Raw genomic sequence first — 27,188 nt, 5'->3', positions numbered from 1 at the left:
TTTTTGTAAAAGTTAACGACGACGGACGACGACGGACGACGACGGACGACGACGGACGACGACGGACGACGACGGACGACGGACGCCAAGTGATGAGAAAAGCTCACTTGGCCCTTCGGGCCAGGTGAGCTAAAAAGGATACAAAAAGAAACCAAAGGCCAAATACCAAATTATGGTCCATATGCCATCTGGCCCTGTGGCCTTGTGTGGGTTTATCTTTCCTAGTAGTTTTTGTATGCCTTTCTCTGAAATTTGTATGGTGTTCATTTTTGGATGGTTAGAGATTCCCATGTCAGGTATTGTTTCACTGGATGGTTCTGTTGAGAATGCCTTCTGAAATTGATTGTTTAGCAAATTGGCCTTTTCTTCGGTGTTATCAGGTAGTATGCCATCTTTTCTTAATGCTGCAATGCCTGAACTGTCATTTTTCATGTTTTTGATATAGCCAGAGACATATATGTATATATGTCTCTGATATAGCTGTACAAATTTTTAGGTTGTCTTTTAAATATAGATCAATATAGGATTATCTGGTTCGTTTACTGGGAGATCATTGGATTCATTTAAAATCTTCAAAGTTTTACTCATATTAAGCTATAAATACATTCAGTTTTACATCAAAGCAACTTCAAACAACAATCATAATTTTCTAATTATTCAACTGGAATGTGAATTAAAATTGGGCGCGAATGTGTAGAGTGTGAACGGACCTTGGGCGCGAACGTGCGAGGTGCGAACGTGTAGGATGCGAAAGTGTTTTGGGCGCGAACGGACCTGATACCGTCTGTGGATGTCAGCTTTGCTCTTTTAAATTACTTTTTCATATATTATTGCATTTTGTTTAAATTGCAAGGGTTTACATAGCAATATCTATATACATCAATGTGTCCTCAGTTTTATGATATCAGTCTGGATCCGCTGTTTCAAAACGAAAGTGAAAGTAGCCTCGATTTCAACATAATCCACGTGATTACAACCCCGGCAGATTTTCATACAAGGCAGTGTTGTCCAGGCTAGTTTTTTTTCTCTCACAAATTATAATATAGCAATGAAATAGTAAAAAGTGCAGGGCATCAATGCATTTCATTGTTTAAGTTTTAATTATCAGGTTTTAATGCCTCAGGCGTCACATCACATCAAAATAGTTTTTCTAGACGTCATAGGATAAGTCCACGGGGTATCGGGATCGTTCGCCCTGATTACATGTTCGCCCTAGGTTCGTTCGCACTGAGTTTGTTCGCCCTGGTAATCCGTTCGCCCTGGGTCCGTTCGCCCTATTTTCATTTATGATATGTACAATGGATACCTTACATTAATGAAAGAAATATATATTTATGTATATTAAAATTTATGTATATCTATTAAAAGTTAAATACAGAATATTAATGAAATAAAATTCTTGGATGCATTGTTACACTTTATTTTATAATTACTTTTAATTACTGTTGATTGAATTTTGATTGCTGATAATTTGAATTGTCTTTGATGGATTAATAATGAAAATTACATTTTTCTCAAATAAAATTTTTACAAAGTTATTGCCAAACTGTACAAGCCGTCCGACAACTCACTAGACAACGTTCATCCGCTGCAGTAAAGAATTTTAGATCAATTAACACTTTGAACACTTTCTTATGTATAACTTTAGTGCTCCTAATGTATCATTTTTATTGATCAAATCATGTGTGGAAATGTAAAGTAAAAGGATGTGTGATAGTGATTTCCTAGTAACGTAATTACATGCAGATACTAACTTAGTCCTCAATAGTTCGTAAATATTCGGCGAAATTGTAGACTGACTTCAACATATTCAATTAAATACACACAACACAACACTATATATTCCAAATAATTATGACGTCTTGAAAGGCTATTATATTTTTTTTCTTTGACGCCGTCGAAGTAAGGCGTCAAAGAAAAAAATTATAATAGCCTTTCAAGACGTCATAATTATTTGGACTAAACACTATAATAAAAAATAAAAATCAGGGCGAACGGTCTCAGAGCGAAACGGAACTAGGACGAACAGTAACTAGGGCGGACGGACCCGGATTCAGTCCACGGGGGGTAACTTCGATATTTTTTTGGTTTCTGTTTCTGTCTTCTGCTTCTGCTTCTGCTTCTGCCAGGTAATGGCCACAATCAACGGACTGATTATTCTGCCATGGTTTGGTGCGCATATTCGACCACCCCCCTCCCCCCAAAATTTTAGATATTTAATTCAGCTTTGTCATCGAGGCTTTAAAGGCCTCGACTGACGGTGCTGATACGACCCCAGGAGGAAGAGCGTTCCAATCCCGGATGGTTCTTGGAAAGAATGAGTGTTTCCGGTAATCACAGGATGATGATGGTACTTGGAAGGATTTATCATGCATGTTTCGTGTCATTCTTTTCGGTGGTATTAGACGACCTTCCTTTGACATGGCCACTTTGTTGTTTTCTATTTTGTATAGCATTGTGAGTCTCGCTTCTTTCCTTCTTTGTTCTAGGGATGTCCATTTCAGATGTTGTAGCATCAAGTTAACGCTGGAGTGGTTATGATGCTTGTTAGATACATAGCGAGCTCCTCTTCTTTGTACCATCTCAAGTCTGTCAGTCTCTGTCTTAAGGTATGGATCCCATACTGGACTGGCATATTCTACGATTGGACGTACCAATGTTTTATAGGCGTTCTCCTTCACTGTAGTTGATCCTATATTTAAATTTCTTTTTAGGAAACCAATTGTTCGATTTGCCTTATTGCATATGCTATTTACATGGTCATTCCATCTGAGTTCGGATGTAAATGTGCAGCCTAGATATTTTGCACTGCTGACTGACTCAAGAATTTGACCATGTAGACTGTATGAGGTTGTAATTGTCTTGTTTTTCCTGCTGATGGTGAGAACATTGCATTTGTCAGGGTGGAATGACATTTTCCATTTTGATTCCCATATTCCAAGTTTGTCCAGATCTAGTTGTAGATTATGTGAATCTTTGTCCGATGATATTGTAAGGTAAGCTATTGTGTCGTCTGCAAATAGTCGGACTGTAGATTTAATTCCATCTGGCATGTCGTTAATGTAGAAGAGGAATAGTGACGGCCCCAGTACTGAGCCTTGGGGTACTCCTGACTCTACATAAATATGAGATGAACTTTCTCCATCAACAACTACTGCTTGTGTTCGATTAGACAGGAAGCTAGCGATCCACCTATTTACATTTCCTCGGATACCGTCGGGTAATAGCCTCCTTCAACAAACTGCAGATTCTGCTATATGTTTCTGACGAGTTCCGTTTGCAGGAGAAGACATCCAAGTAAATAAATTGTTGAAGTAAAACCGTGGAACTAACTATATACAGTGAATTTGAATTAAACTTTAAAAACTGGCTAAAAACAGTAGGAGCCTCCAAGGCTCTAGAGGTTTGACACTAGGGCCTTGAAGGCACCTAGTGTCTCTGCCTGTGGGATGTCTGGTTGTAAGGCGTTCCAGTCCCTTATAGTCTGTGGTAAGTATGATGTCTTGTGTGCATCAATGCGTGAGTGCGGTACTTGGTATGCCTTAGGATGTATATTTCTCCCTTTTCTTACTGATGGTGTGAGTCGTCCTTCTTTCTCTATTGCTACCATATTATTCTCTATTTTATAGAACATCACTAGTCTGGTTTCCTTTCTTCGTTGTTGCAGTGGTTTCCATTTTAGGTGGTCTATCATTTCTGTGACACTTGCAGTTGGTTTGTACTTATTTGTCAACTTGTATCTTGCAGCTCTTCTTTGTATCTGTTCTATTTTGTAGATTGATTCTTTTGTTGCTGGGTCCCAGACAGATGCTGCATATTCTAATTGTGGTCTTACTAGTCCAATATAAGCTTGGCTCTTTACTTTTGTTGATGATATTCTGATGTTTCTCCTCAGGAATCCCAGTGTTTTATTTGCTTTATCAGTTATCTGTTGTATATGTTGGTCCCATTTTAGGTTGTTTTGAATGGTGAGACCTAAATATTTGGCTGCCTGCACTTCTTCCAAATTGTGACCATGGAGATTGTATGAAGTTTGAATTGGTGTTTTCTTGTTTGTTACCCTCAGTATGTTGCATTTGTCGGGATGGAATTTCATGCACCATAATTGTTCCCATTCAGCTAACTTATCAAGGTCTTCTTGTAGTATTTTTCCACTGTCTTTTGATGTTATTGTCAGGTAGGCGATGGTATCATCTGCAAACAGGCGAACTGTAGCATTTAAATCTTCTTGCAGATCGTTGATGTAGTATAGAAACAGGCTTGGCCCAAGGACTGAGCCTTGTGGTACTCCTGAGTCAACAGGGACTGATGTTGAATTGCATCCTTCTAGTACAACAGTTTGTGTTCTTCCACTCAGCCAGTTTTTTATCCACCTATTTGTGTTGCCTTTTATTCCGTAAGTATGTAGTTTGTTTACTAGTAAGCTGTGGTTGACCTTATCAAAGGCCTTAGCAAAGTCCATTATCAGCACATCTGTTTGTTGTCCCATGTTCATGTTATTAGCTAGGTCGTCAATAAATTTGATAAGCTGAGTTTCACAGGACCTGCCTTTCCTGAAACCATGTTGTAATTTGTACAGAATTGTGTTGTTTTCACCATGGGTCATAATTGATGATACAATTATATGTTCCATTACCTTACAGCAAATTGACGTCAGTGAGATTGGTCTATAGTTTGAAGCAGTATACTTTTGGCCCTTCTTGTAGACCGGAGACACGTTAGCTGAGCGCCAGTCATTTGGAACCACTCCAGTATCTAAGGATTTTGAAAACAGTAACTGTAGGAGAGGTGCTGTCTCACTGTGTAGTTCTTTGAGGATTCTAGGTGATATTCCATTGATAGGGGCAAGGATTTGTACTATACAAATCCTTGGTAGGGGTGTGCCATTTTTGCCTAAAAAAACGTACCCATTTTAATATAACATTCACTGAAATTCAGTACCTATAGTTATATAAATATTTAAGTAGAAATGACCTATATTTATATACAATATTTAAAATATGACCCATGCTTATGTATATATATAAGCACTAAGGTGACTAACTCATCACTCCCTGATTATTCATAAATAGTATACCAGCTACCCTTAAGTTTTTATATATGAATTGACATCGTTTGGTGCACATTTGGGAACTTATTTGAAAGGTGAACTTTCAAATAAATTGATTCAATTTAATATTACTTGACCATTAATAATGTAAGATTCTCAATACCGGTAGCATATTTATATATGATATGAAGATCATACCCCAAATTCTAATATGACGTCCTTATCAAGCTTTGTAAACAAAGCTCTGTTCTAATGAGCACAAAATATGTTTGACACATGCGCACAAACTTACTGTTTATATTACCGTTATTTCCATCGTTATCCTTTAAAATATATTTAAGCAGCTAACATAAATTTTTATTATATTTTTTTTTATGAAACAACATATATTTACCCTGATCGTAGCTTTTAACCTCATCAAATATGAAATGCAATGCACAGACTCCTCGAAGAGAAAACGGGAACAGCCAAACATTTTTACGTTAATTTGGTACGCTTCGACCTATAAAAATACTGTATTTGTCCTATTAGAATCGAAATAATTCCTTCCTGTCATGCTCTATGCTCATTTTAACATGGGTAGGCATTATATTTGACCACATTTTACACCTCACTAACCAGTCAGGGGACTTACTTAAATGAGTGATTTTCTAAATCACTGATTCAAGTAACATTATTTCCATAAAGGTTGAAAGTAAGAGTTGTCTTTCTTTAAAAATCACCTATTTAAGTAGTACAAAATAATCACTAGAAGAAGTGATTTAATTTTACTGTAGCTTTAAATATAGAATAATAATGATCCAGGGACTAATTATGTTTCTAAACTTATCAGAACCAACATCTGGTTGTCTAGGATGACCAGGTCATTTCAGGTGATGACCTTGTACTGAATCTAGGATAATGACATAAAAATCACTTGTTTAAGTATCATACCTCAATTTTCTTCCCAAAAATCACTTCTTTAAGTATCATTATTTTAATAACCCCACTAATTTCAACACCCCCGAACAGTGAAATTTTTATCGCGAACAGTCGAATTTTATTACATAATCTGAAAGATGAAACCTTGAATTTTACAAGAAAAATACTCCCACTGCTGGGAAAAATCTGTTAAGAAAGTATCAGTTCATTATGTAAAGCCATTATTATAGCATTTTTTCAACTAAAATAGAATTTGCAGCTAAATGATAGCATCAAAGGCATAAACCTTGATACTTAAAAGAAGCAAAAAGTTCATTGTTTTCAATTTTACTAATGAAAAGATATTTTTTAAACCTATGAGTTTAAAATTTTGGTAAAACTACAAAATTGCAATTTGTGACAAAACTTCGAATTTGATACTCAAATAAGTGATTTAAAAATCACTTATTTCAGTAAGTCCCCTGACTGCTAACGCTCAGTGTAAAATATAGACAAATATAATGCCTACCAATGTTAAAATGGGCATAGAGCATGACATGACGGAATTATTTCTTAATCAATATACAGTTATCAAACGCATTTTAATATAGGATGTCATTAAAAAGGAGGCCCATTTTTATATAACATCTCGCAAAATTATGACCCATATTTTTGGCACATCCCCGTATACCCAATAATAGGAAGTTTTACAGTCGTCACGTAAATCTATGTTTATAATATTTATAATTGGAAATTTCCTTTCGTTCTAAAAATAGATCCCTGCATTAAGTAGCTGAAATGGGTCCCTGTTGGAGTTTTCCGTTGCTCAATAGGTACACGTGTTTTTTAAAACATTTCGGTCTTCTCTGCGTTTATCCAATTAGCGTGTGTCATTTAGTCATATTTTTTTTGCATTGCTCGAGATTTATCATAACATACATTGAATTAAAACGAAAGTGAATGTCCGGTAAAAATATTAAACAGAAGCATGTTTTCTGCTTCTTTTGAAAAGCCCAGGGAAAGTTATGATAACAAGACTCAGCCAGTGTTTTAGGAAGCGTCCATCGAAAGCACGGGCGTGTGTGCGTACCTTCTAACGAGAACATTGCTAATAAACACGGGGTTTCGTCAAAAATGAAATCAGTTGGAAAAAGTGAAAGGCCAAATCAATTATGACATGATAAAGCATGAGAAACCAAAACTTCTAATAAAAGACAACTAAACCCAGATTTATATAAATCTAATAAACCAAAATCATTCAAGTATAATTACAGTTTATGTAGTATTTTTTTTTCATTTTACGGTTAATTAATGAATACACACACAGGCACTGGTCTCAGAATTTATTATATAAAGGTGTAAGACGAGTGCCTGTGAAAACACATATCCGTTTTTGTGAGAAAATACAAAACTGGCAAAAGGTTTGTAACGGGACACAAATTAAACCTACAATTGCTCCTCAGTGAATAAACCAAATAAAACAGCTAGCAAATAACCCTAACCCTAACCCTAAACCAAATAAAACAGCTAAACAAAGAAACATATTTAAGATGGAAAAAAATCTGGAGTTGATATTGCCTAAATATTCAATATTGTGTTGATGAAAAAACCCAATACATTCAGGAGCTTGGAGGTGAAAAACCCAATTTGATATTAACATGAGGGGTGAATTGGAATTGATAATGCAATTAAAAAACTTTATCACCCAATTATATAAGAAAATGGTGGGTAAAAAACCCAATTTGTGAATTCTTATCTGGAGCTCGGGGGAGGGGGGGGGGGGGGGTCTGATCCAGGATTCCGCTTACATACCTGCCAACTTTTCAAAATGCTCATGGGGGTTTTGCATGCAAGATGGCTGTCATAGTTCTAAAAAACCTTCAAGGGGGGCTTCAAATAGATTTTGGTGTTGTTTTTTTTTGGCTTCTTCATACTTTTATAAGCCTTAAGTCATTGTCAAATTAATTGTTTTGTTTAAATTTGTAGACAAAATTGCGGTCTTTCAAAATTTCAATTTGGGAGCCTCCATGGGGAAAATCCCCCACAAATAGTGACAGTTAGCAGGTATATGCGCTTACTGTTTTGTCAGAATCCTGTAATGCTGTTTCTGCTTACACTACGTATGTAAGCAATTCTCAATTTTTTGCTATTTCCCGTGTCCCGCTAGACGTCATTTCCCATTTTCACGGCACAATAATTTGACTTTCACATGTCATGCTTACAAAAAATCGTCAATCTCGCGTCACACTTAGACCCCAATGAGACCCACCTCAAATATTCTTATTTTCATATTTTTACATTTTTTAGGCCAAAATATCACACTCACAGGCACTTGTATCAGATTTCCCCCCTATATGTCTTAATATTACATAAGGTACTCTGGTCAGCAGGGGTAGAAATAAGAAAAGACCATTGACTTGCCCAAAGGGCAAGTCAATATCTAGATTAACTTACCCTTGTATCTGACTCAGTAGGTAGACATTTTTAATTAATAATTATGATTGACATACTTGGGTAGGCCTGCTATGAAGGATTCCGACAACATAGATAGGCTTGTTATACTCCATTGTGTAAATAAATCAATTTAGATTCATGGAATAAAAAGTTTTAGTGGGGTTTTCTGAGACAAGTGCCTGTGCAAAATATGTATTTTGATTGATATAAATATATATTGAATTCAAGTATTATAGTCCCAGAATTAGGGTACTTTAAATACTGTATTGTAAGGAGAAGATTGGGTACATAATTGCATAAAATACATTACACATGCATTACTTTTAGATATAAAGTTTTTTTTTACATTATGTTGCAGTATCAAGTGTGCCATCGAATGCAATATGATAAAATAAGAACTCTGAAGAAAAATAAATGATGATAAAATATTGTTTCCGATCTTTTACCACTAAATGTAAGTAAAACAAAATGTAAAAAGAGTAAATATCAATGAAAAAGCCGAAGGGCCAAGCGAGCTTTTCTCATCACTTGGCGTCCTTTGTCGTCGTCGATAACATTTTACATTTTGAACTTCATCTAGAGAACCACTGAATGGAATGAAACCAAACATGGCATGAATGTTCCTTATGAGGTGCTGAATAAGTGTTGTGACTTTGTAGCCGATCCATCATCCAAGATGGCCGCCAGCGGAGGAATAGTTTAACATACATGTAGGACCCTATCGGAAATACATACAAATGTCTTCTTTAAGAGAACCACTGAATGGAATGAAATCAAACATAGCATGAATGTTTCTTATCTGGTGCTGACCAAGTGTTGTTACTTTGTAGCCAAATTTTATCTTTTTTTTTTTATAAAAACCCAAGTAGAGTCAGGTGAGCGATACAGACTCTTGAGAGCCTCTAGTTTTTTATGGTACTTAATCGTTGATGTTTTTCTTTCTTCTTTCTTATAGATTTAAAGAACAAAATGGCTGTTACAGAGGTATCTAGCAATAAAATGTTTGATGGCTTGCAGAAAGTCTTCAGTCATGAGAGGTGATTATGTATTTCTTTCTTTCCTGATACAGTATCAATAGGAACTATAAATTATTTTTTGTTGTTACTCGAATAGCTGGCAATATTGGTCTTAATATAAGAATAAGGAGACGCCATGGATCAAGATGTGGTATACACATGTAAATGCTTATAAGACAACTATCCAAAAAAATTTCAAATGTAGTGGATGTAAGCAATTATAGGCAACTGTACAGCCTTCAACAATTAGAAAACCCCATACAATTAAGTCATCTTTTAAAGGCCCAAACATGAAAAATATGAAACAATTCAATTGAGAAAACTAGTGGCTTAATTTATAATAAAACAATTAACGAAAAAAACAAATATGACAGACATGAACCAACAAATTAGCTACAGGCTCCTGACTTGGGACTAAAATTTGTATGCATTCAAAATATTGCTGGATTTTGAGCAAAGGGAGATAACCTCAGTTTTGTAAAGATTTTAATTGTAACTTTTGTTGTTAAAATTAAAATGTAATTGGGGCCCTGCATCAAGGGAGCTCTATAGTTTTCACTTTGTCATTTTGTCAGTGTTTGTCTTCTTCCTTTATGACCACAATTTTTGTAATACAAAAACTCCAAAAGTATAGGTAGGAGGCCAATGAAATTTTGCACAGTTGTTATGCCTAGTATCAGAGTATGTAGATATTGCATATTACATGTATATTTGGTGCAATTTCTTCTAATATTTTTTGGGAAAACTTTGTCAGTTAGGGATACAACTTGTACAAGTTATTTTTATTTGATTGAAGAAGCATGTAATAATATATTTATATATATAAGTAAATATGTTGCTTCTAACATGTATAATGTTTGAATAATCGGTAAAAAGACAGAAAGTCACAGGACAAAAAGTCACAAATAATTTTTAGACAATTGTTTGAATATATAAGAAAAATATCTTAAAATATTTACTTTGTAATACATATATTCATATTAAAGTAAATGATATTTATCATTTTACTTTAAAAATGAAGATTTATTTAATTTTAATCCTGCAAAGGACATATTTCTTGGCACCATGAAGAGGGGGGGATAGGACCTTTATCGGGACTCCGGGATCGGGTGTTTTTAAGCTCGGGATTTCGGGATTTACCCCTTCGGGATCCGGGAATTCTTTATTTCGATTTTCGGGATCCGGTATTTTTATTTATTTAAATTCGGGACCTCGGGATTTCGTGTTTTTAAGCCCGGGATTTCGGGATCATAACCCCTCCTACCCCCCCCCCCCATGAAGCCATTTAAGTGCCAATCTACTTTGACATTTTGTTTTCTTAACAATTATTTGATCATCTTTGATATTTTTTTGATAAATTTTGCTTACAAAGTTGGTTAATATACAATACTTCAAGAAAAATACAAAAATGTTTTTGTAAAAATAAGCTTTTTTTTTTTTTGAAAGAAAATAATCAGAAAAAATGAGTTGTGACTTTTTGTCCTGTGACTTTTTGTCCTGTGACTTTTTGTCTGTGACTTTTTGTCCTGTGACTTTCTGTCCTACATTCGAATAATCTCCCCTCAATCTTCTTAAAAAAACTAACTTTAATAAGTTATTTTCCTTTCAATCAACTATTTTTAAGAGTTAAGTCACTTAGAAATATTTATTTTAAAGAAATTTAAGGGGGAAGGGGGGGGGGGGGGGGGTATATGAACAATGTGTTGTGTACTAATCAGTTACTTTTATGTCCTTTATGTCCTAAATTCTTTAGACTATTGTATTGTAAGCCTTCTCTAGTATTTAATAATTACCAGATATTTATAAAAGTATCAAAGGTTAATGTATTTATAGATTATTGTTGGTCATCTCAACGAGATTGTTTTTCTCGCTTGAGATGGTACAATGAAAGTGAGAAAAGCAATCAAGTTCAGATGACCCATGAAGACGTTGTTAATTTTTATTGTCAAAGCACATGCTCCCTCAGTTTCCAGCGATAATTTTTCATATCACTCGACTGCTGAGAAAGGAAATGATCAGTCAGTAAGATCAAAGGAAAATTTAGTAAAATAGCAATAAATACAGATATTCATAGTCAAGTCATTGGTAATTTTTCATTTTATTAATATTTATTTTTATTTCTTGAATGTCTTTAGTACAGAATGTAAATGTACCATGAAGTTTGGGATATATTTACCACCTCAAGCTGACTCAAAGAAATGTCCTGTACTGTATTGGTTATCAGGTAAATATCTAGTCACTAAATCTTTAATTTTCTATGAAGCGTTTTGTGTATTTGTTCATATTTTTACTTTTTTAGCTCACCTGGCCCGAAGGGCCAAGTGAGCTTTTCTCACCACTTGGCGTCCGGCGTCGTCGTCCGGCGTCGTCCGTCGTCGTCGTCGTTAACAATTTACATTTTGAACTTCTTCTAGAGAACCACTGAATGGAATGGAACCAAACATGGCATGAATGTTCCTTATGAGGTGCTGACCAAGTGTTGTTACTTTGTAGCCGATCCATCCTCCAAGATGGCCGCCAGCGGGGGACTTAGTTTAACATAGGACGCTATGGGAAATGCATACAAATGACTTCTTTTAGAGAACCATTGAATGGAATGAAACCAAACATGGCATGAATGTTCCTTATGAGGTGCTGACCAAGTGTTGTTACTTTGTTGCCGATCCATCATCCAAGATGGCCGCCAGCCGGGGACTTAGTTTAACATAGGACCCTATGGGAAATGCATACAAATGACTTCTTTTAGAGAACCACTGAATGGAATAAAACCAAACATAGCATGATTTATCCTTATGGGGTGCTGACCAAGTGTTGTTACTTTGTAGCCGATCCATCATCCAAGATGGCCACCAGCGGGGACTTAGTTTAACATACCACCCTATTGGAAATGCATACAAATGACTTCTTCTAGTGAACCACTGAATGGAATGAAACCAAACATGGCATGAATGTTCCTTATGTGGTGCTGACCAAGTGTTGTTACTTTGTAGCCGATCCATCATCAAAGATGGCCGCCAGCAGGGGACTTAGTTTAACATAGGACCCTATGGGAAATGCATACAAATGACTTCTTTTAGAGAACCACTGAATGGAATAAAACCAAACATAGCATGAATGTTCCTTATGGGGTGCTGACCAAGTGTTGTTACTTTGTAGCCGATCCATCATCCAAGATGGCCGCCAGCGGGGGACTTAGTTTAACATAGGACCCTATGGGAAATGCATACAAATGACTTCATTTAGAGAACCACTGAATGGAATGAAACCAAACTGGCATGAATGTTCCTTATGAGGTGCTGACCAAGTGTTGTTACTTTGTTGCTGATCCATCATCCAAGATGGCCACCAGCCGGGGACTTAGTTTAACATAGGACCCTATGGGAAATGCATACAAATGACTTTTTTTAGAGAACCACTGAATGGAATAAAACCAAACATAGCATGAATGTTTTTTATGGGATGCTGACCAAGTGTTGTTACTTTGTAGCCGATCCATCATCCAAGATGGCCGCCAGTGGGGGACTTAGTTTAACATAAGACCCTATGGGAAATGCATACAAATGACTTCTTCTAGAGAACCTCTAAATGGAATGAAACCAAACATATCATGAATGTTCCTTATGGAGTGCTGACCAAGTGTTGTTACTTTGTAGCTGATCCATTATCCAAGAAGGCCGCCAGCGGGGGACTTAGTTTAACATAGGACCCTATTGGAAATGCATACAAATCACTTCTTCTAGTGAACCACTGAATGAAATGAAACCAAACATAGCATGAATGTTCCTTATGGAGTGCTGACCAAGTGTTGTTACTTTGTAGCTGATCTATTATCCAAGAAGGCCGCCAACGGGGGACTTAGTTTAACATAGGACCCTATTGGAAATGCATACAAATGACTTCTTTTAGAGAACCACTGAATGGAATGAAATCAAACATGGCATGAATCTTCCTAATGTGGTGCTGACCAAGTTTTGTTACTTTGTAGCCGATCCATTATCCAAGATTGCCGCCAGCGGGGGACTTAGTTTAACATAGGACCCTATGGGAAATGCATACAAATGACTTCTTTTAGAGAACCACTGAATGGAATAAAACCAAACATTGCATGAATGTTCCTTATGAGGTGCTGACCAAGTGTTGTTACTTTGTAGCCGATCCATCATCCAAGATGGCCGCCAGCAGGGGACTTAGTTTAACATAGGACCCTATGGGAAATGCATACAAATGACTTCTTTTAGAGAACCACTGAATGGAATAAAACCAAACATGGCATGAATGTTCCTTATGAGGTGCTGACCAAGTGTTGTTACTTTGTAGTCGATCAGTCATCCAAGATGGCCGCCAGTGGGGGACTTTTGAATGAAATTAAACATGTTCCTTTCCTTATAAATGAGGTTGTGTTGTCACTTTTAGCCAAATTTTATATTTTTTTATATGATTTCAAAAACCCAAGTAGAATCAGGTGAGCGATACAGGCTCTTGAGAGCCTCTAGTTTTTTTTTATCATATTTTCTGTTGTATTCAGTCTCTAGTTTAACTTATACATGTACTTGGACACATTTCTTATTTACTCAAGAACAAACATGACAAAAGATTGTTTGATTTTCGTGTATTCAGGAATTAATCCCATTTAAAAAATAATAAAATAGATTGCATTGCAGTATAATTTTATAAACAAAATGTCAATTGGTCAATAAAGTTTAAAAAAAAAAATCAAATATACAGAAATCAGAAAAAGACGAAGCAGATTTTTTAAAAATTTTCATGATGTTTTTTTAGGATTAACATGTACTGACCAAAACTTTGTAACAAAAGCTGGTGCCCAGAAGTATGCTGCAAAACATGGTATAATAGTTGTAGCACCAGACACCAGCCCACGTAAGTTAAAAACATAATTGTTGCATAACAGAAATGCAAAAATTCAAATATGACCCATACATAACTTAAATTGTTTATTCCATTATGCTCTAGATCAGACACACAGATTACATATTTATGGCTGTCACAGTTTACCTCCTACAGGTAGATTAGGCGAGTGATATGAGAGCCAAATTTACATTTTTAATGCACCTACCTAACACACGGCTAAATTATATATCACTAGAAAGCTAAGAATGTGTACTTTCTAAATATCCCGGTCGTCAAAAGAAATTATGGTGCATTTTTTTTTAAATCGAGGTCAAAGGTCATGGGTGCAATTTCAATTCACGGATACTTCCAGTTGTAAAATCGAGTCAAAACAAATGCAAAAACGAAACAATTTTATAGGAATGCTGTATTACTGTTGGGAAAATATATTTCTATCATAATATTAATTAATTTTGATTGATTTTAACGGTAACGCATGTTACATAACGTTTTCTCTCGGAGTCTTTGAAAATCAACATTTAAGTCACACAAATGTATCTGTAGTCGCCCTTGCATTATCTAAATCATATAATACCTCCATATCATTTGATTGCACGTATTTACAAACATATATATCTGCAAATTTTATGTAAATAATCCGAAACAAAATATTTGAAGCAAGGGGAAAATATAACATATGACGTATTTTTAATTGTTTAGAAAAGTCCCATGATGAGCTGTTTATTAAAATTGAGGAAGCGTATGGTCTCCTGTTAGTTTGAAAGCCTGACAACCATAGAGCAGATTTTCTTTTATATATGTTGCAATATGTTGCAATATGTTGATATATAAAAAAAGATGTGGTATGATTGCCAATGAGACAACTATCCACAAAAGACCAAAATGACACAGACATCTATAACAACTCATACATCACTAAATCAGATATGATAAGAGTACTAACAAACATAACTAAAATGAGTAAAGTGCTACTGGTATATTTATATCAACAAATTGACAATTATAATATATAACATCAGGAAAATATGATCACTCATTGTACGTCAAAATGTGTTTGATTTTACTTCAGTCGGCCGCCGTGTATCTTGAGATATATAATTAATCAAACAACACTTGACAAAGTAGTTTGTACTCTTTTTAAATATTACACTATTGATGACGTTCGGCTACTTTGACACTAAGTATTACGTTTTTTTTTATCTCGTTTCACCGCTTCAAACGGAGGACAAGGCTATCCTAATATTGAACCTTTTATTTGGCTTTCTAATGTTAAAATCCCGTGATCGAAACGTCGGACCAATGGGATGTTGGACCATTTAGGTGTCAGAATATTGCGATATCGGAATATTATAGCTTCATTTTAACTTGTAATCTCATCATTCTTATCGGTCAACATATCCATACAAAGACAACTTCCTTGGCATGGGCATACATCAGTACAGCAGAGGTTTTGCTCAAAGCGGACACAAGATCTACTATATACAGATTGAATTAAAAATTTGGAATAGACATGAGGTATTTGTCAAAGAGACAACAACCCGCTAAAAAGCAGGCAACGGCCAAAAACCACCAATGGGTCGTCAATGCAGCAAGAAACTCCCAAACCCGGAGGCGTTCTTCAGCTGGCCCCTAAACAAAAATGTACTACTTTGAAATGATAATGGACGTCATACTAAGCTTCGAAATATACTCAAGAAGTTACAATAAAAAATCATACAAAAGTAAGAAAGGCACGATGCTCCTGACTTGGGACAGGCGCAAAATTGCGGCGGTGTTAAACATGTTTTTGGAAATCTCAACCCTCCCCCTATACCTATACCAATGCGTGAACAGATCAAATCTTGTAGAAAGTTGGATGACATCATACCGGACCGATGTTACCTTTTAGCCAACCAAAGTCATACGGAGATCTTTTATTGTTTCTGTAGTTGGGTCGACATTGTCTTGGATAAAATTTTAACCCCCAGAAAAAAAAATAATGCCATGTAGAATGTATGCCCCATTTTCATTGTTTCTAATCTCCTGATCAGTCAAACTTGTTAATAGTTATCAAAGGTGTGTCCATAAATACGGTGCATTGGTAGTGATAAACCTAAATGAAAAAGAGTAAAAAAGATATTTATAGATAATATACATTCTACTAAAGCCATACATCTAAGAACTTTGTCAATAGGAATATCGTACGCTTTATTAACTGCCGCAGATGTGCCATCATCCAAAAGACAACACAGAAATGTTTTTAAAGCAGGTGGCATAATTTCAATTGAATAATCCAGTGAAATGTTTTTAGATAATGGATATTCATCTGATTGGATTACAACTTTACCCTATATCTGCTTCCGTAAAGTAGCTGCACTAAGTGCTTGCAACCAGTTTCGCAGTCACTGCTCAGATCTTTAAATTTTACAGACCGAATATCACAGTCCTTTTAAACGGGTAATTTTCCGTCATAAGACAAAATTATAGAGCTACTGTATACAATATTGGATGTACCTTGACCTTGTTGAAGCTGTATACATGTAACTATAAATTGACCATGTTTTTTTAGTTTTTGTTGAAGCTGATAATATGTTGTGTAGTTTTCTCGGCGACGATCCTCGGGCAGAAATTAAGCCCGGTTAACTGATCAAGTATTTAAAGTTGTTAACCAGAATTCTTCCTTGTGTACAGGCACGTCATCTTTAATCGTCGAAATGTTAGTAAAAGCTGTTTTATGTTAAGAACTAAATAGCTCTTTAATTTCTGATTTCAAATTTTGTAGCAAATATTTAGCGATGCAAGCTCGATGGTATAAAGATTTAATAGTAAAATTATCATGAGTTATTTTGTAAATCAGATCATTGTAGGAGATATATGTAGTAACACTCAATACAGCTTGCGTTTGCTCCTCAGAGGATACCTTATGAAGTTGTGTAACTTGCTTATAGGCTTTATACATTTGCAAAATATACAAACAGACAAATCAGAATGAGTTGTAGATCTACTGTCCTCGTTGATATATGAGAAGATCTACTGGTCGGTAGAATTGGTACATGTAGTACAAAGTCTTTGTACAGACAAAACAGAAGTTGATAGGTTGTGCTTACTTTTGAAATATTTATAGCAACTCTTATGATATTTTGTATTTTCAAATGGGATGTTTTCATTTTTTTCATATTCATCGACCAGTCTTCTGTAAACTTCATCTTTTCGTTTTCCCACTGCGGCAATACAACTGTATCTTCATTTAAGTGTTAACTACATAGTTTCTATGTAATAAATATATGACAGACTATGCATCTGTGTCAATAAATGGATAGTTTTTTTGCTTTTTAGCAAAGGAAGGGTTTCATTGTGAACTGGACTGAAAATTTGACACGACTCGGAAGATTTTCTACAATTTTCCGATACGATTCCTTATTTAGAAAGGGGTGAATTCTACAGAACTCAAACACTTTGTTTTACTTTGATTTGATCTTTATTTTGGACGATTTTATATCTATTTAAGCTACACTGAAGTTAAAGATAGAAATATAACTGTTTAAATATGATTTATCGTACTCTAATAGCACTATTAAGTACACGGAAATCGACTAATATATTCAGTAAAAAACGATAACGAAATAGATAAGGGATTCCGGAAATTATAGTGATTTTACCCAACATCATAAAATTACAGAAATTCGTGATTTTAAGAAATGTTGAGATTAAGTCTTGATCTTGAATAAAAAAACGATAACTGATGAGTAATTTGGTGTGATCTAAAACGGGTAGATTGCAAAAACATTTAATAAAAATTTAATTGTAGATCCGAAAAGGTCGGGATTATGAAAATTTTCGTACAAAATGTCAAATATTTAGAAGGAATGCAAAAGCATGCGGACTTAAAGTTGTAAATATTGTTTTTCATTATTTTAAGAATCTAATTCACGTAATTATTCTGTCTAAAAGAAGAGATACAACTAATTTCCTTTGCTTGAAAAACATGTCGTAATTATATAATTTTCAACTAATTTCTGAAATAAACGTCAATTTTACAAAAACTGCACCGTACGATTTTGTGACGACCGGGCAAAAATCAAAGTTTAATCATTATTCTTTCATTTAAAAAAAAAATTAGCCGTGTGTTAGGTGGGTGCATTAAAGTCCTTAACTAGACGTCTTTTTCAAATATTACACTCGCCTAGATATGTCATTATGTCGTCTAGTTCTAGCAGAAATTTATGAGTACCAATTAGACAACTCTCCATTCAAATAGCAATTTATAAAAGTAAACCATTATAGTACATGTGATAGGGGGGAAAATGGTTGGTTGGATTAAACTGGATGCACAATATTTTTTTCTTTTTGCCTCATCATGCTCATCAAAATCAGTTTCTGATAATAAGACTGAAGTGGGAAATTATTATGTATGGGTAGACATAGTTCTGAATATGTCTTAGCATATAACTAGATTTATTCACTTGACTGGGTGGGGTTTAAGAAGTTTGCTTATTTAAGACCAGTCCATCTATATACAGGTGTTTTGGGATAAGCTCACCAATATAGTGTCCAGTTACTCATCCCATATCATACACTCAGTTCATTTGTATATCCGTTTGGTCACACCGACAGGTGATGAGAATTCAATATTAATTATAATGGAAATCATCCCTATCACACTTATCTTCAAATAATTTAATTTTGGATGTTGTTATGTTTATCAGCTCATAGACATAATTCTGCCATGTGACCGTGACCTCATAAACCTTTTTTAATGGTTGACTCTGGTTTCAAATGAAATTTAGAATTAAATTATAAGAAATGACTGTAATATTTTTTCTGTCTATTAGAAATAACATAAAAGATGTGGTGCACACATTGAAATTACACGCTACACAGGTTATTTAGTGTGCACCACATTTAAAGGCATTCCTTAAATAGACTAAAAACATAAGCTCCGCCCTTTCAGTTGAAATGACATTGGTAATACCAACTATCTAATATCATGATTATATCAGGAGGTAACTGAGATAAGTATATGTCGTTTGTATAATTTATAATCAGTTTCCTTACATTGATCTTTGGTTTGCTTCCAGGTGGCTGTAATATTGCTGGAGAAGATGACAGTTATGACTTTGGATCAGGAGCTGGATTCTATGTCAACGCCACACAGGATCCATGGAAAACAAACTATAGGATGTATGCTTACGTTACACAGGAGGTAATCATTCAGGTCATTTATAACAATAATAAATATATAATAACAATATCATTTGTTTGGCATACATCAATCAAAACACATTAAAACTTAATGTTGAAGATTCAAGTCTTATTTTAGTAAAAATGTCTATGCTTACATACCTGTGATGTAAAACAGATGTAAAAGTTAATTCATTCATCGCTTCCAAGTATTTAGCTGGTTAATTTGTTTTTGTTTCAGCTACCAGCTTTAGTAAACAGCAATTTTCCTGTTGATGTTGGAAAACAATCAATTTCTGGACATAGGTAAATATGATAATCATTAGGCCAACCTTAAAAATATGTTTGTTTGCAGTTTCCGACTGTACCTTCAGACTGAAGGGGCGGTAGGTAGGAAAAACATTTTATTTTATCAGCCAAAATAAAGTTTAAACAAGCAGTTACATAAACCAAGTTTCTTGTGAAGAAAAAAAAACATTTTAAAACAACGAACACTGGCCATGCTGAAAACCAACATCAGATGAACAGGCATTTTCAGATAAAAAACTTTTTAACCAAAACTGAAACTTTAACATAGTGTCATTATCCAATTTATGACATAAAATATGGTATAATTATTAAATACTGGAACACTTATAAACAAGGAATGTCATTATGACTAGAACTGTTTTAAAGAAATATATTCAGACATGTATGCTTCTTAACTAGAATGTTTACATGAGTAAAGTATTTTCATCAGAAAAATGTAGATATTAAAGATTTATAAGACAATGTATTACAAAAATGGTATTCAAGAGTTTATTTTTAATAAAAAAAATAATTAACCATTGAATCTTCCTCAATTGAAAAAAAGGCAACTTGAAAAAAAAGTATTAAGACATCCGACTGTTTTCATATTTCTAACAATATTTAATTATATGTGATAAGGTTTTTTTTTGCCAGGCTTTAATGAAAACCAAAGAAATCTAAAGTTTGGAGTGAAATCCATAGCACCCCATTAAACAGTCAGGGGACTTACTGAAATAAGTGATTTATAAATCACTAATTTAAGTAGCAAATTTGAAATTTTGTCATAAATTGTGATTTTGTAGTTTTACTAAAATTACAAACAGATTTATCCCAGAGACAGAATGGTTATTGTGTCGGTTATGAATATCCGCTGCATCATTGTTAATGATATCATCACACATTATTCCATGTGCCTGAATCTGTATAAACAGTTCACTATTAAACTTTTTTGTTTGTTATTTATCTTAAAATTGACATGAGACGACAGCGTAAAGTACTCCTCCGTGACTTTATGGATACCTGTAAACAATTTCCATGTGCTTTATCATTAAATGGTCACATGAACACTTGACGGGATGCTAAGAAAAAACGAACTTAAAATACGTAATTAAAGGACCGAAAGTTCCGAATCGCGTCAATAGAAGTATTAAAAAAAAATTCTACAAATTTAAAGCAATAAAATGTTCACAGTCGGGAGGAGTTTCAAGGGTTGGTCGGTAAACTGCAAACAAACAATATTTTTATTTAAGCCTTATGTATTATTAGCTGAATTATAGATGCTGTTTTCAAGATTACTTCATCTTATGTATTTTTTAATGAAATGACAAACACATATTTAGAATTGCAATAATAAGTTAATGCTTTACCTTTTTTTTTTTATTAAGTAACCATTCATTTTATCCCTGCAAAATATACATGTCTTCTGCAATAGAAACACACTTTAAAATTTGCATCTTACAACATTTATTTGTTTGGTTAGATCAACTTTGTTCTTTGAAAAGCTGCCTTTTGAAAAACATTTAATGTTCCCTTAAGGTAAATCAAAAATGCATATACTAAACTGTTTATGATATGTTTCTGAGAAAAGTGCCCATGATTTTAAAATGTATCATAGACCTGTGTAAGTGAAAAACACATATCTCCTTTTATTCAATTAGGAAATAATGATTTCAAGCTTTGCTCTTTTGAGGCATAAATTGTTGACAAATGTAATGCCTACCATGTTAAAATGAACATAGAGCATGGCATGATAAAATTATTTCTATTCTTATAGGAAAATCTAGAAATTTTGCACTTCCAAGCAGACCTATAATACACATTCAATAGGTAGCCATTTTGAAAAGATTAAACTAAAATGTGAATGAAAATCACTGTTTCACAACAAAAAATGTCAAGATATATGTAAAGGTACTTTTAGAATGATTTTATTTAATTTCCTAGCATGCTTAGCAAGCAGCACCAACACAAATGTCCATTTTGATCTACAGAGTTGTTTAAAAAAAAAAACTGACGTTGCATGTGCAATCCATTTTCTATTGGAATTAGAACATGCTTATGGAAAGAAGATAGTCATAAATAGAATAAAAGTTAATTTAGTTGACTATCGACACAGAAATGTTATATCTAACATTTACTTTAAACATAAAATAATTATTGACTAACTTGAATATTACAGTATGGGTGGACATGGTGCCTTAATTTGTGCTCTGAAAAATCCAGGCCAGTATAAATCTGTTAGTGCTTTTGCTCCAATTTGTAATCCAATCAACTGTCCATGGGGTGTCAAGGCCTTCACTGGTTACCTTGGAGAGGAGGACAAAGAAGCATGGAAGGTCAGTGTTCAAAGTTAAAAATTCATATAAGAGCAGCTGAAATGATCTATTAAAAATCATTGAATAAGAAGTTTGTATTTTGTAGCATTGTCAAGAGTTAATAGTTCAAATTTCACAGAACTGTAGGTGTAGTGATGATTTTAACTGATTGCCACCTCTACATTTATATTACAATATAGTACACATTAAATGGGAAATCTTCTAAATATTTAGCAGATCATTATCCATTTACTTAAGTATAAAAAAGAAGATGTGGTATGATTGCCAATGAGACAACTGTCCACAAGAGACCAAAATGACACAGAAATTAACAACAATAGGTCACCGTACAGCTTTCAACAAAGCCCATACCGCATAGTAAGCTATAAAAGGCCGCGAAATGACAATGTAAAACAGTTTAAAAGAGAAAACGAACGGCCTTATTTATATAAAAATATGTAACGCATAAACAAATATGTAACGCATAAACAAATATGTAACGCATAAACAAATATGTAAGGCATAAACAAATATGTAACACATAAACAAATATGTAACGCATAAACAAATATGTAACACATAAACAAATATGTAACACATAAACCAATATGTAACACATAAACAAATATGTAACGCATAAACAAATATGTAACACATAAACAAATATGTAACACATAAACCAATATGTAACACATAAACAAATATGTAACGCATAAACAAATATGTAACGCATAAACAAATATATAACACATAAACAAATATGTAAGGCATAAACAAATATGTAAGGCATAAACAAATATGTAACACATAAACAAATATGTAAAGCATAAACAAATGGCAACCACTGAATAACAGGCTCCTGACTTGGGACAGGCACATACATACATTATATGGCTGGGTTAAACATGTTAGCGGGATCCCAACCCTCCCCTAACCTTACTCTCTTTTGTGTAGTTTTACATGTGATATAAGATTTAACCACCATCTACCTGTTAGAAAATTTGATATTTTTTATTTACAGGAATATGATGCTACCTGTCTAGTGAAGAAGTACAATGGCCCACCATTAGATATATTAATTGATCAGGTAAGATTATACAACTGTTATAACGTTAACCCTTGAAAATCTTTTCAGAACAGTTCATGAAATTTGGCCCTTATTTCTATGTTATCGACAACCAAACAGCTTTGGCTTTATCATTGTATAATAATGGTTGCAAGGTAAAGCTGATAAACTGTTTAAGGTCCCAAGGGGAGATAATTATAACTTGTGTGGCTTACTATATCATTGTGTGATTGCAGGGTAAAATAGAAAACATTTTAGTCCCAGGATAATTTCTATGATCAGATTGTATTAATATTTTAATTATAAGGTTAAGAAGATATTGTTTTTGCACAAAGATAGTTTCTATCAGATTGTATTATTTTGGTTGTAGGGTAAAGCCGACAACTTCTTAGCCCCAGGACAATTATTACCTGATAATTTTGTGGCAGCATGTACAGAGAGTAAAACACAAGTCACCCTCAGGATGCAGGAGGTAAGTGTGTGATGAAGTGTAGTATCAAATTACAGACTAGTGACCTATAGCACATTCACAAGGGAACTTCTATAGTTAACAATCTGTTCAGCTTTGATAGGTGAACAAGTTTTTCTCCTAGTTTAAAACTTTGAAATGGAAGATGTGTCATTTCTTTATTTCTGAACTTAGAAACAACTTTTACAAATTTATTAAATTTCAGTTTCTTTAATGCATTAGATTAGACATACCTTATGATTATTCTAGGGCTGTTCCAAAAGTGATTGTTGTGGGGGATGGGGGGCACTGAAATGAACTAATTGTGGGTGGTTGAATTTTCCTAACAATTATGTCAGAACTATGATTCGCATGAACAATTTATATTATGGTTGGTTGTGAACTAAAAAATATGCATGGCATACCCTCAAAATGTTTTTATTCTGATACAGGCATTTATCAATTATTTCTTATCAAATAGGTGGTATTTTTTTTATTTTTTTTATCAATTCTCTCAAAAAACATTTAACTCTTGAAAAAGTCACATATAGAAAGAGTTAAAAGAAGTTTGAATGATGAGAATGTATAGTTGTATTATATTGATATTTTATTTGTTTATTTTAAAGGGATATGACCACAGTTATTACTTTAAATGATGAGAACATGGAGAAGGTTAAGTTGTATAAGATTAATATTTGATATATGTTTATTTTACAGGGATATGACCACAGTTATTACTTTATTTTACAGGGATATAACCACAGTTATTACTTTATGGCCACGTTTATATTTTGTAGAGATACGACCACAGTTATTACTTTATTTTACAGGGATATAACCACAGTTATTACTTTATGGCCACGTTTATATTTTGTAGGGATACGACCACAGTTATTACTTTATGGCCACGTTTATATTTTGTAGGGATACGACCACAGTTATTACTTTATGGCCACGTTTATATTTTGTAGGGATACGACCACAGTTATTACTTTATGGCCACGTTTATATTTTGTAGGGATACGACCACAGTTATTACTTTATGGCCACGTTTATATTTTGTAGGGATACGACCACAGTTATTACTTTATGGCCACGTTTATATTTTGTAGGGATACGACCACAGTTATTACTTTATGGCCACGTTTATATTTTGTAGGGATACGACCAGTTATTACTTTATGGCCACGTTTATATTTTGTAGGGATACGACCACAGTTATTACTTTATGGCCACGTTTATATTTTGTAGGGATACGACCACAGTTATTACTTTATGGCCACGTTTATAGAGGACCACATCAACCACCATGCCAAATTTCTGAAGTGATCTACACACAGATTGTGATTGACTTAGATGATTGTAGTGATCAAACAGTGATTCAGACAATGATATGAATGATTATGTCGATTATAATGATTAAGAAAATTCTGCTAGAAAACAAACATTTTATACTAAAGTAAAATAGCTTCATTTTGACTTGTGTCCTTTGTAGTTTTGATTTTATCAAAAATATTGATAGGAAAATACCATGTTTGGAGATAAATCATGTGTGCTCTGTAATCAATTGTAATCTATGTTGACATTATTGATTGTAACATGCATATCGCAGATATCAGATAGTAACAAGTAATGACTTGCATCTATAACTTATCTTCAGGAAAGCATAATCATTTACCATGAGGTGAATGCAATTCTTACTTGTATTAACTGGGTTGTTAAACTGAAGAAATTTTACGGCTTGTTCAGGTTGGTGATCAGCATTAGGAACTTCACTTTTATGTTGATATTGAACTTTAGCAATAATCAAATGTGTTTTGCACTGGCTTGCAGTTGTTACTGATTCCTTTGTCATATTGATAAAATAATCTAATATATAATCCAGAATAAAAGTACTTATATGATAATAATAAAAATTCTTTTGATTCGTATTAGTTTCATTTAAACAATAAAATTGAGAACAGAAATGAGGAATGTGTCAAAGAGACAACAACCTGACCAAAGAGCAAACAACAGCCAGAGGCCATTTGAATAACCAGTTCAAAGTATTCACTTGCCATATAATGTACCATAGATGTCTGGTACATCAAATTTGATGGTCTTTATAATTTACTAGTTAAACCTTACATTGCTGGTATATCAAACACGAGGGTACCTATAATTCGACTAGTCAAAATCATACAATGCTTGTACATCAAACATGAGGATCCCTATCATTCATCTAGTCTAACCATACAATGCTTGTACATAAAACATAACAGTCCTATAATTCCCCTTGTCAAACCATACAATGCTTGTACATGATGGTCCTTATAATTCAACTAGTCAAACCATTCAATGCTGGAACATCAAACACGAGGGTCCCTAAAATTTACCTAGTCAAACCATTCAATGCTTGTACATCAAACATGATTGCTGTTATAATTCATCTAGTCTAACCATACAATGCTTGTACATCAAACATGACAGTCCTATAATTCATCTAGTCTAATCATATAATGCTTGTACATGACAGTCCTATAATTCAACTAGTCAAACCATACAATGTTTGTACATCAAACACGATTATCCTTATAATTCAACTAGTCGAACCATTCAATGCTGGAACATCAAACACGAGGTTCCCTAAAATTCAACTTGTCAAACCATTCAATGCTTGTGCATCAAACATGATTGCCGTTATAATTCATCTAGTCTAACCACACAATACTTTTATATCAAGCATGATGGTAACCATAATTTCTCTTTGTCAGGCCATTAACTGCTGAAACATCAACTATAATGGTCCCTATCTTTCACTTTTCAAAACATACACTGCCTCTTCATCAAACATTACTCCATACACATCAAACATATTTTTGTGCCACATTTATGGGCATTATGTTTTCTGGTCTGTGCGTTCATTCGTCCGTCCGTCTGGCCCGCTTCAGGTTAAAGTTTTTGGTCGAGGTAGTTTTTGATGAAGTTGAAGTCCAATCAACTTGAAACTTAGTTAACATATTCCCTATGATATGATCTTTTTAATTACAAAGCCAAATTAGAGATTTTTCCCCCATTTTCACGGTCCACTGAACAGAAAATGATAGTGCGGTTGGGGCATCTGTGTTCTTGGAACACATTCTTGTTTGTTTAATTCTGCAGAGTCGGCACATCTTTTTATGCCCCACCTACGATAGTAGAGGGGCATTATGTTTTCTGGTCTGTGCGTCCGTTCGTCCGTCCGTTCGTTCGTCCGTTCGTCCGTCTGTCCCGCTTCAGGTTAAAGTTTTTGGTCGAGGTAGTTTTTGATGAAGTTGAAGTCCAATCGACTTCAAACTTGGTACACATGTTCCCTATGATATTATCTTTCTAATTTTAATGCCAAATTAGAGATTTTACCCCAATTTCACGGTCCACTGAACATAGAAAATGATAGTGCGAGTGGGGCATTCGTGTACTGAGGACACATTCTTGTTTTTTTATGATTTTGTGATTTCAAAGGTTAAGTTCACCCAGATGCCTTCAGATTTGTTTTATTCAAGTGACATCGATGCGTCTCTGGTTAAATGTATGTGGTACAAAAAAAGTGAAATCACAAAAATACTGAACTCAGAGGAAAATCTAATCGGAAAGTCCACAATCACAT

The 27,188-nt window shown here is 34.1% G+C and overlaps 2 protein-coding genes across 5 annotated transcripts in view; one reads left to right on the top strand and one right to left on the bottom strand.

The window, feature by feature from the left end:
• LOC139517983 (DNA ligase 1-like) overlaps window positions 1-964 on the bottom strand; it is a 34,005-nt gene extending 33,041 nt beyond the window's left edge. Inside the window, exon 1 of one of the 3 annotated variants that reach the window (XM_071309565.1) lies at window positions 879-964. The gene's annotated coding sequence lies outside the window, so the exon portion shown is untranslated. The remainder of the gene's footprint in view (window positions 1-878) is intronic. The other 2 variants (XM_071309566.1, XM_071309567.1) reach the window with 2 other exon arrangements.
• Window positions 787-25,490, top strand: LOC139517986 (S-formylglutathione hydrolase-like). Of its 2 annotated transcripts, none has more exons than XM_071309573.1 (10): window positions 787-1,012; window positions 9,360-9,441; window positions 11,556-11,644; window positions 14,200-14,298; window positions 19,347-19,471; window positions 19,691-19,755; window positions 21,914-22,070; window positions 23,071-23,136; window positions 23,486-23,587; window positions 24,815-25,490. In XM_071309573.1, the coding sequence occupies exons 1-10, from the start codon at window positions 883-885 to the stop codon at window positions 24,890-24,892; spliced, it is 993 nt and encodes a 330-aa protein (XP_071165674.1). In that variant the 5' UTR covers window positions 787-882; the 3' UTR covers window positions 24,893-25,490. The 2 variants fall into 2 exon arrangements, with proteins under 2 accessions (XP_071165674.1, XP_071165675.1); XM_071309574.1 differs by lacking the exons at window positions 787-1,012; window positions 24,815-25,490 and adding exons at window positions 8,807-8,858; window positions 24,441-24,596.
• Window positions 25,491-27,188: the final 1,698 nt, after the last annotated feature.

Source organism: Mytilus edulis, chromosome 3 (genome assembly GCF_963676685.1).
Source record: "Mytilus edulis chromosome 3, xbMytEdul2.2, whole genome shotgun sequence".
Classification (NCBI taxonomy): Eukaryota; Metazoa; Mollusca; class Bivalvia; order Mytilida; family Mytilidae; genus Mytilus; species Mytilus edulis.
The sequence above is the reverse complement of the archived record's forward strand: the minus strand, read 5'-3'. Positions and strand labels throughout refer to the sequence as shown.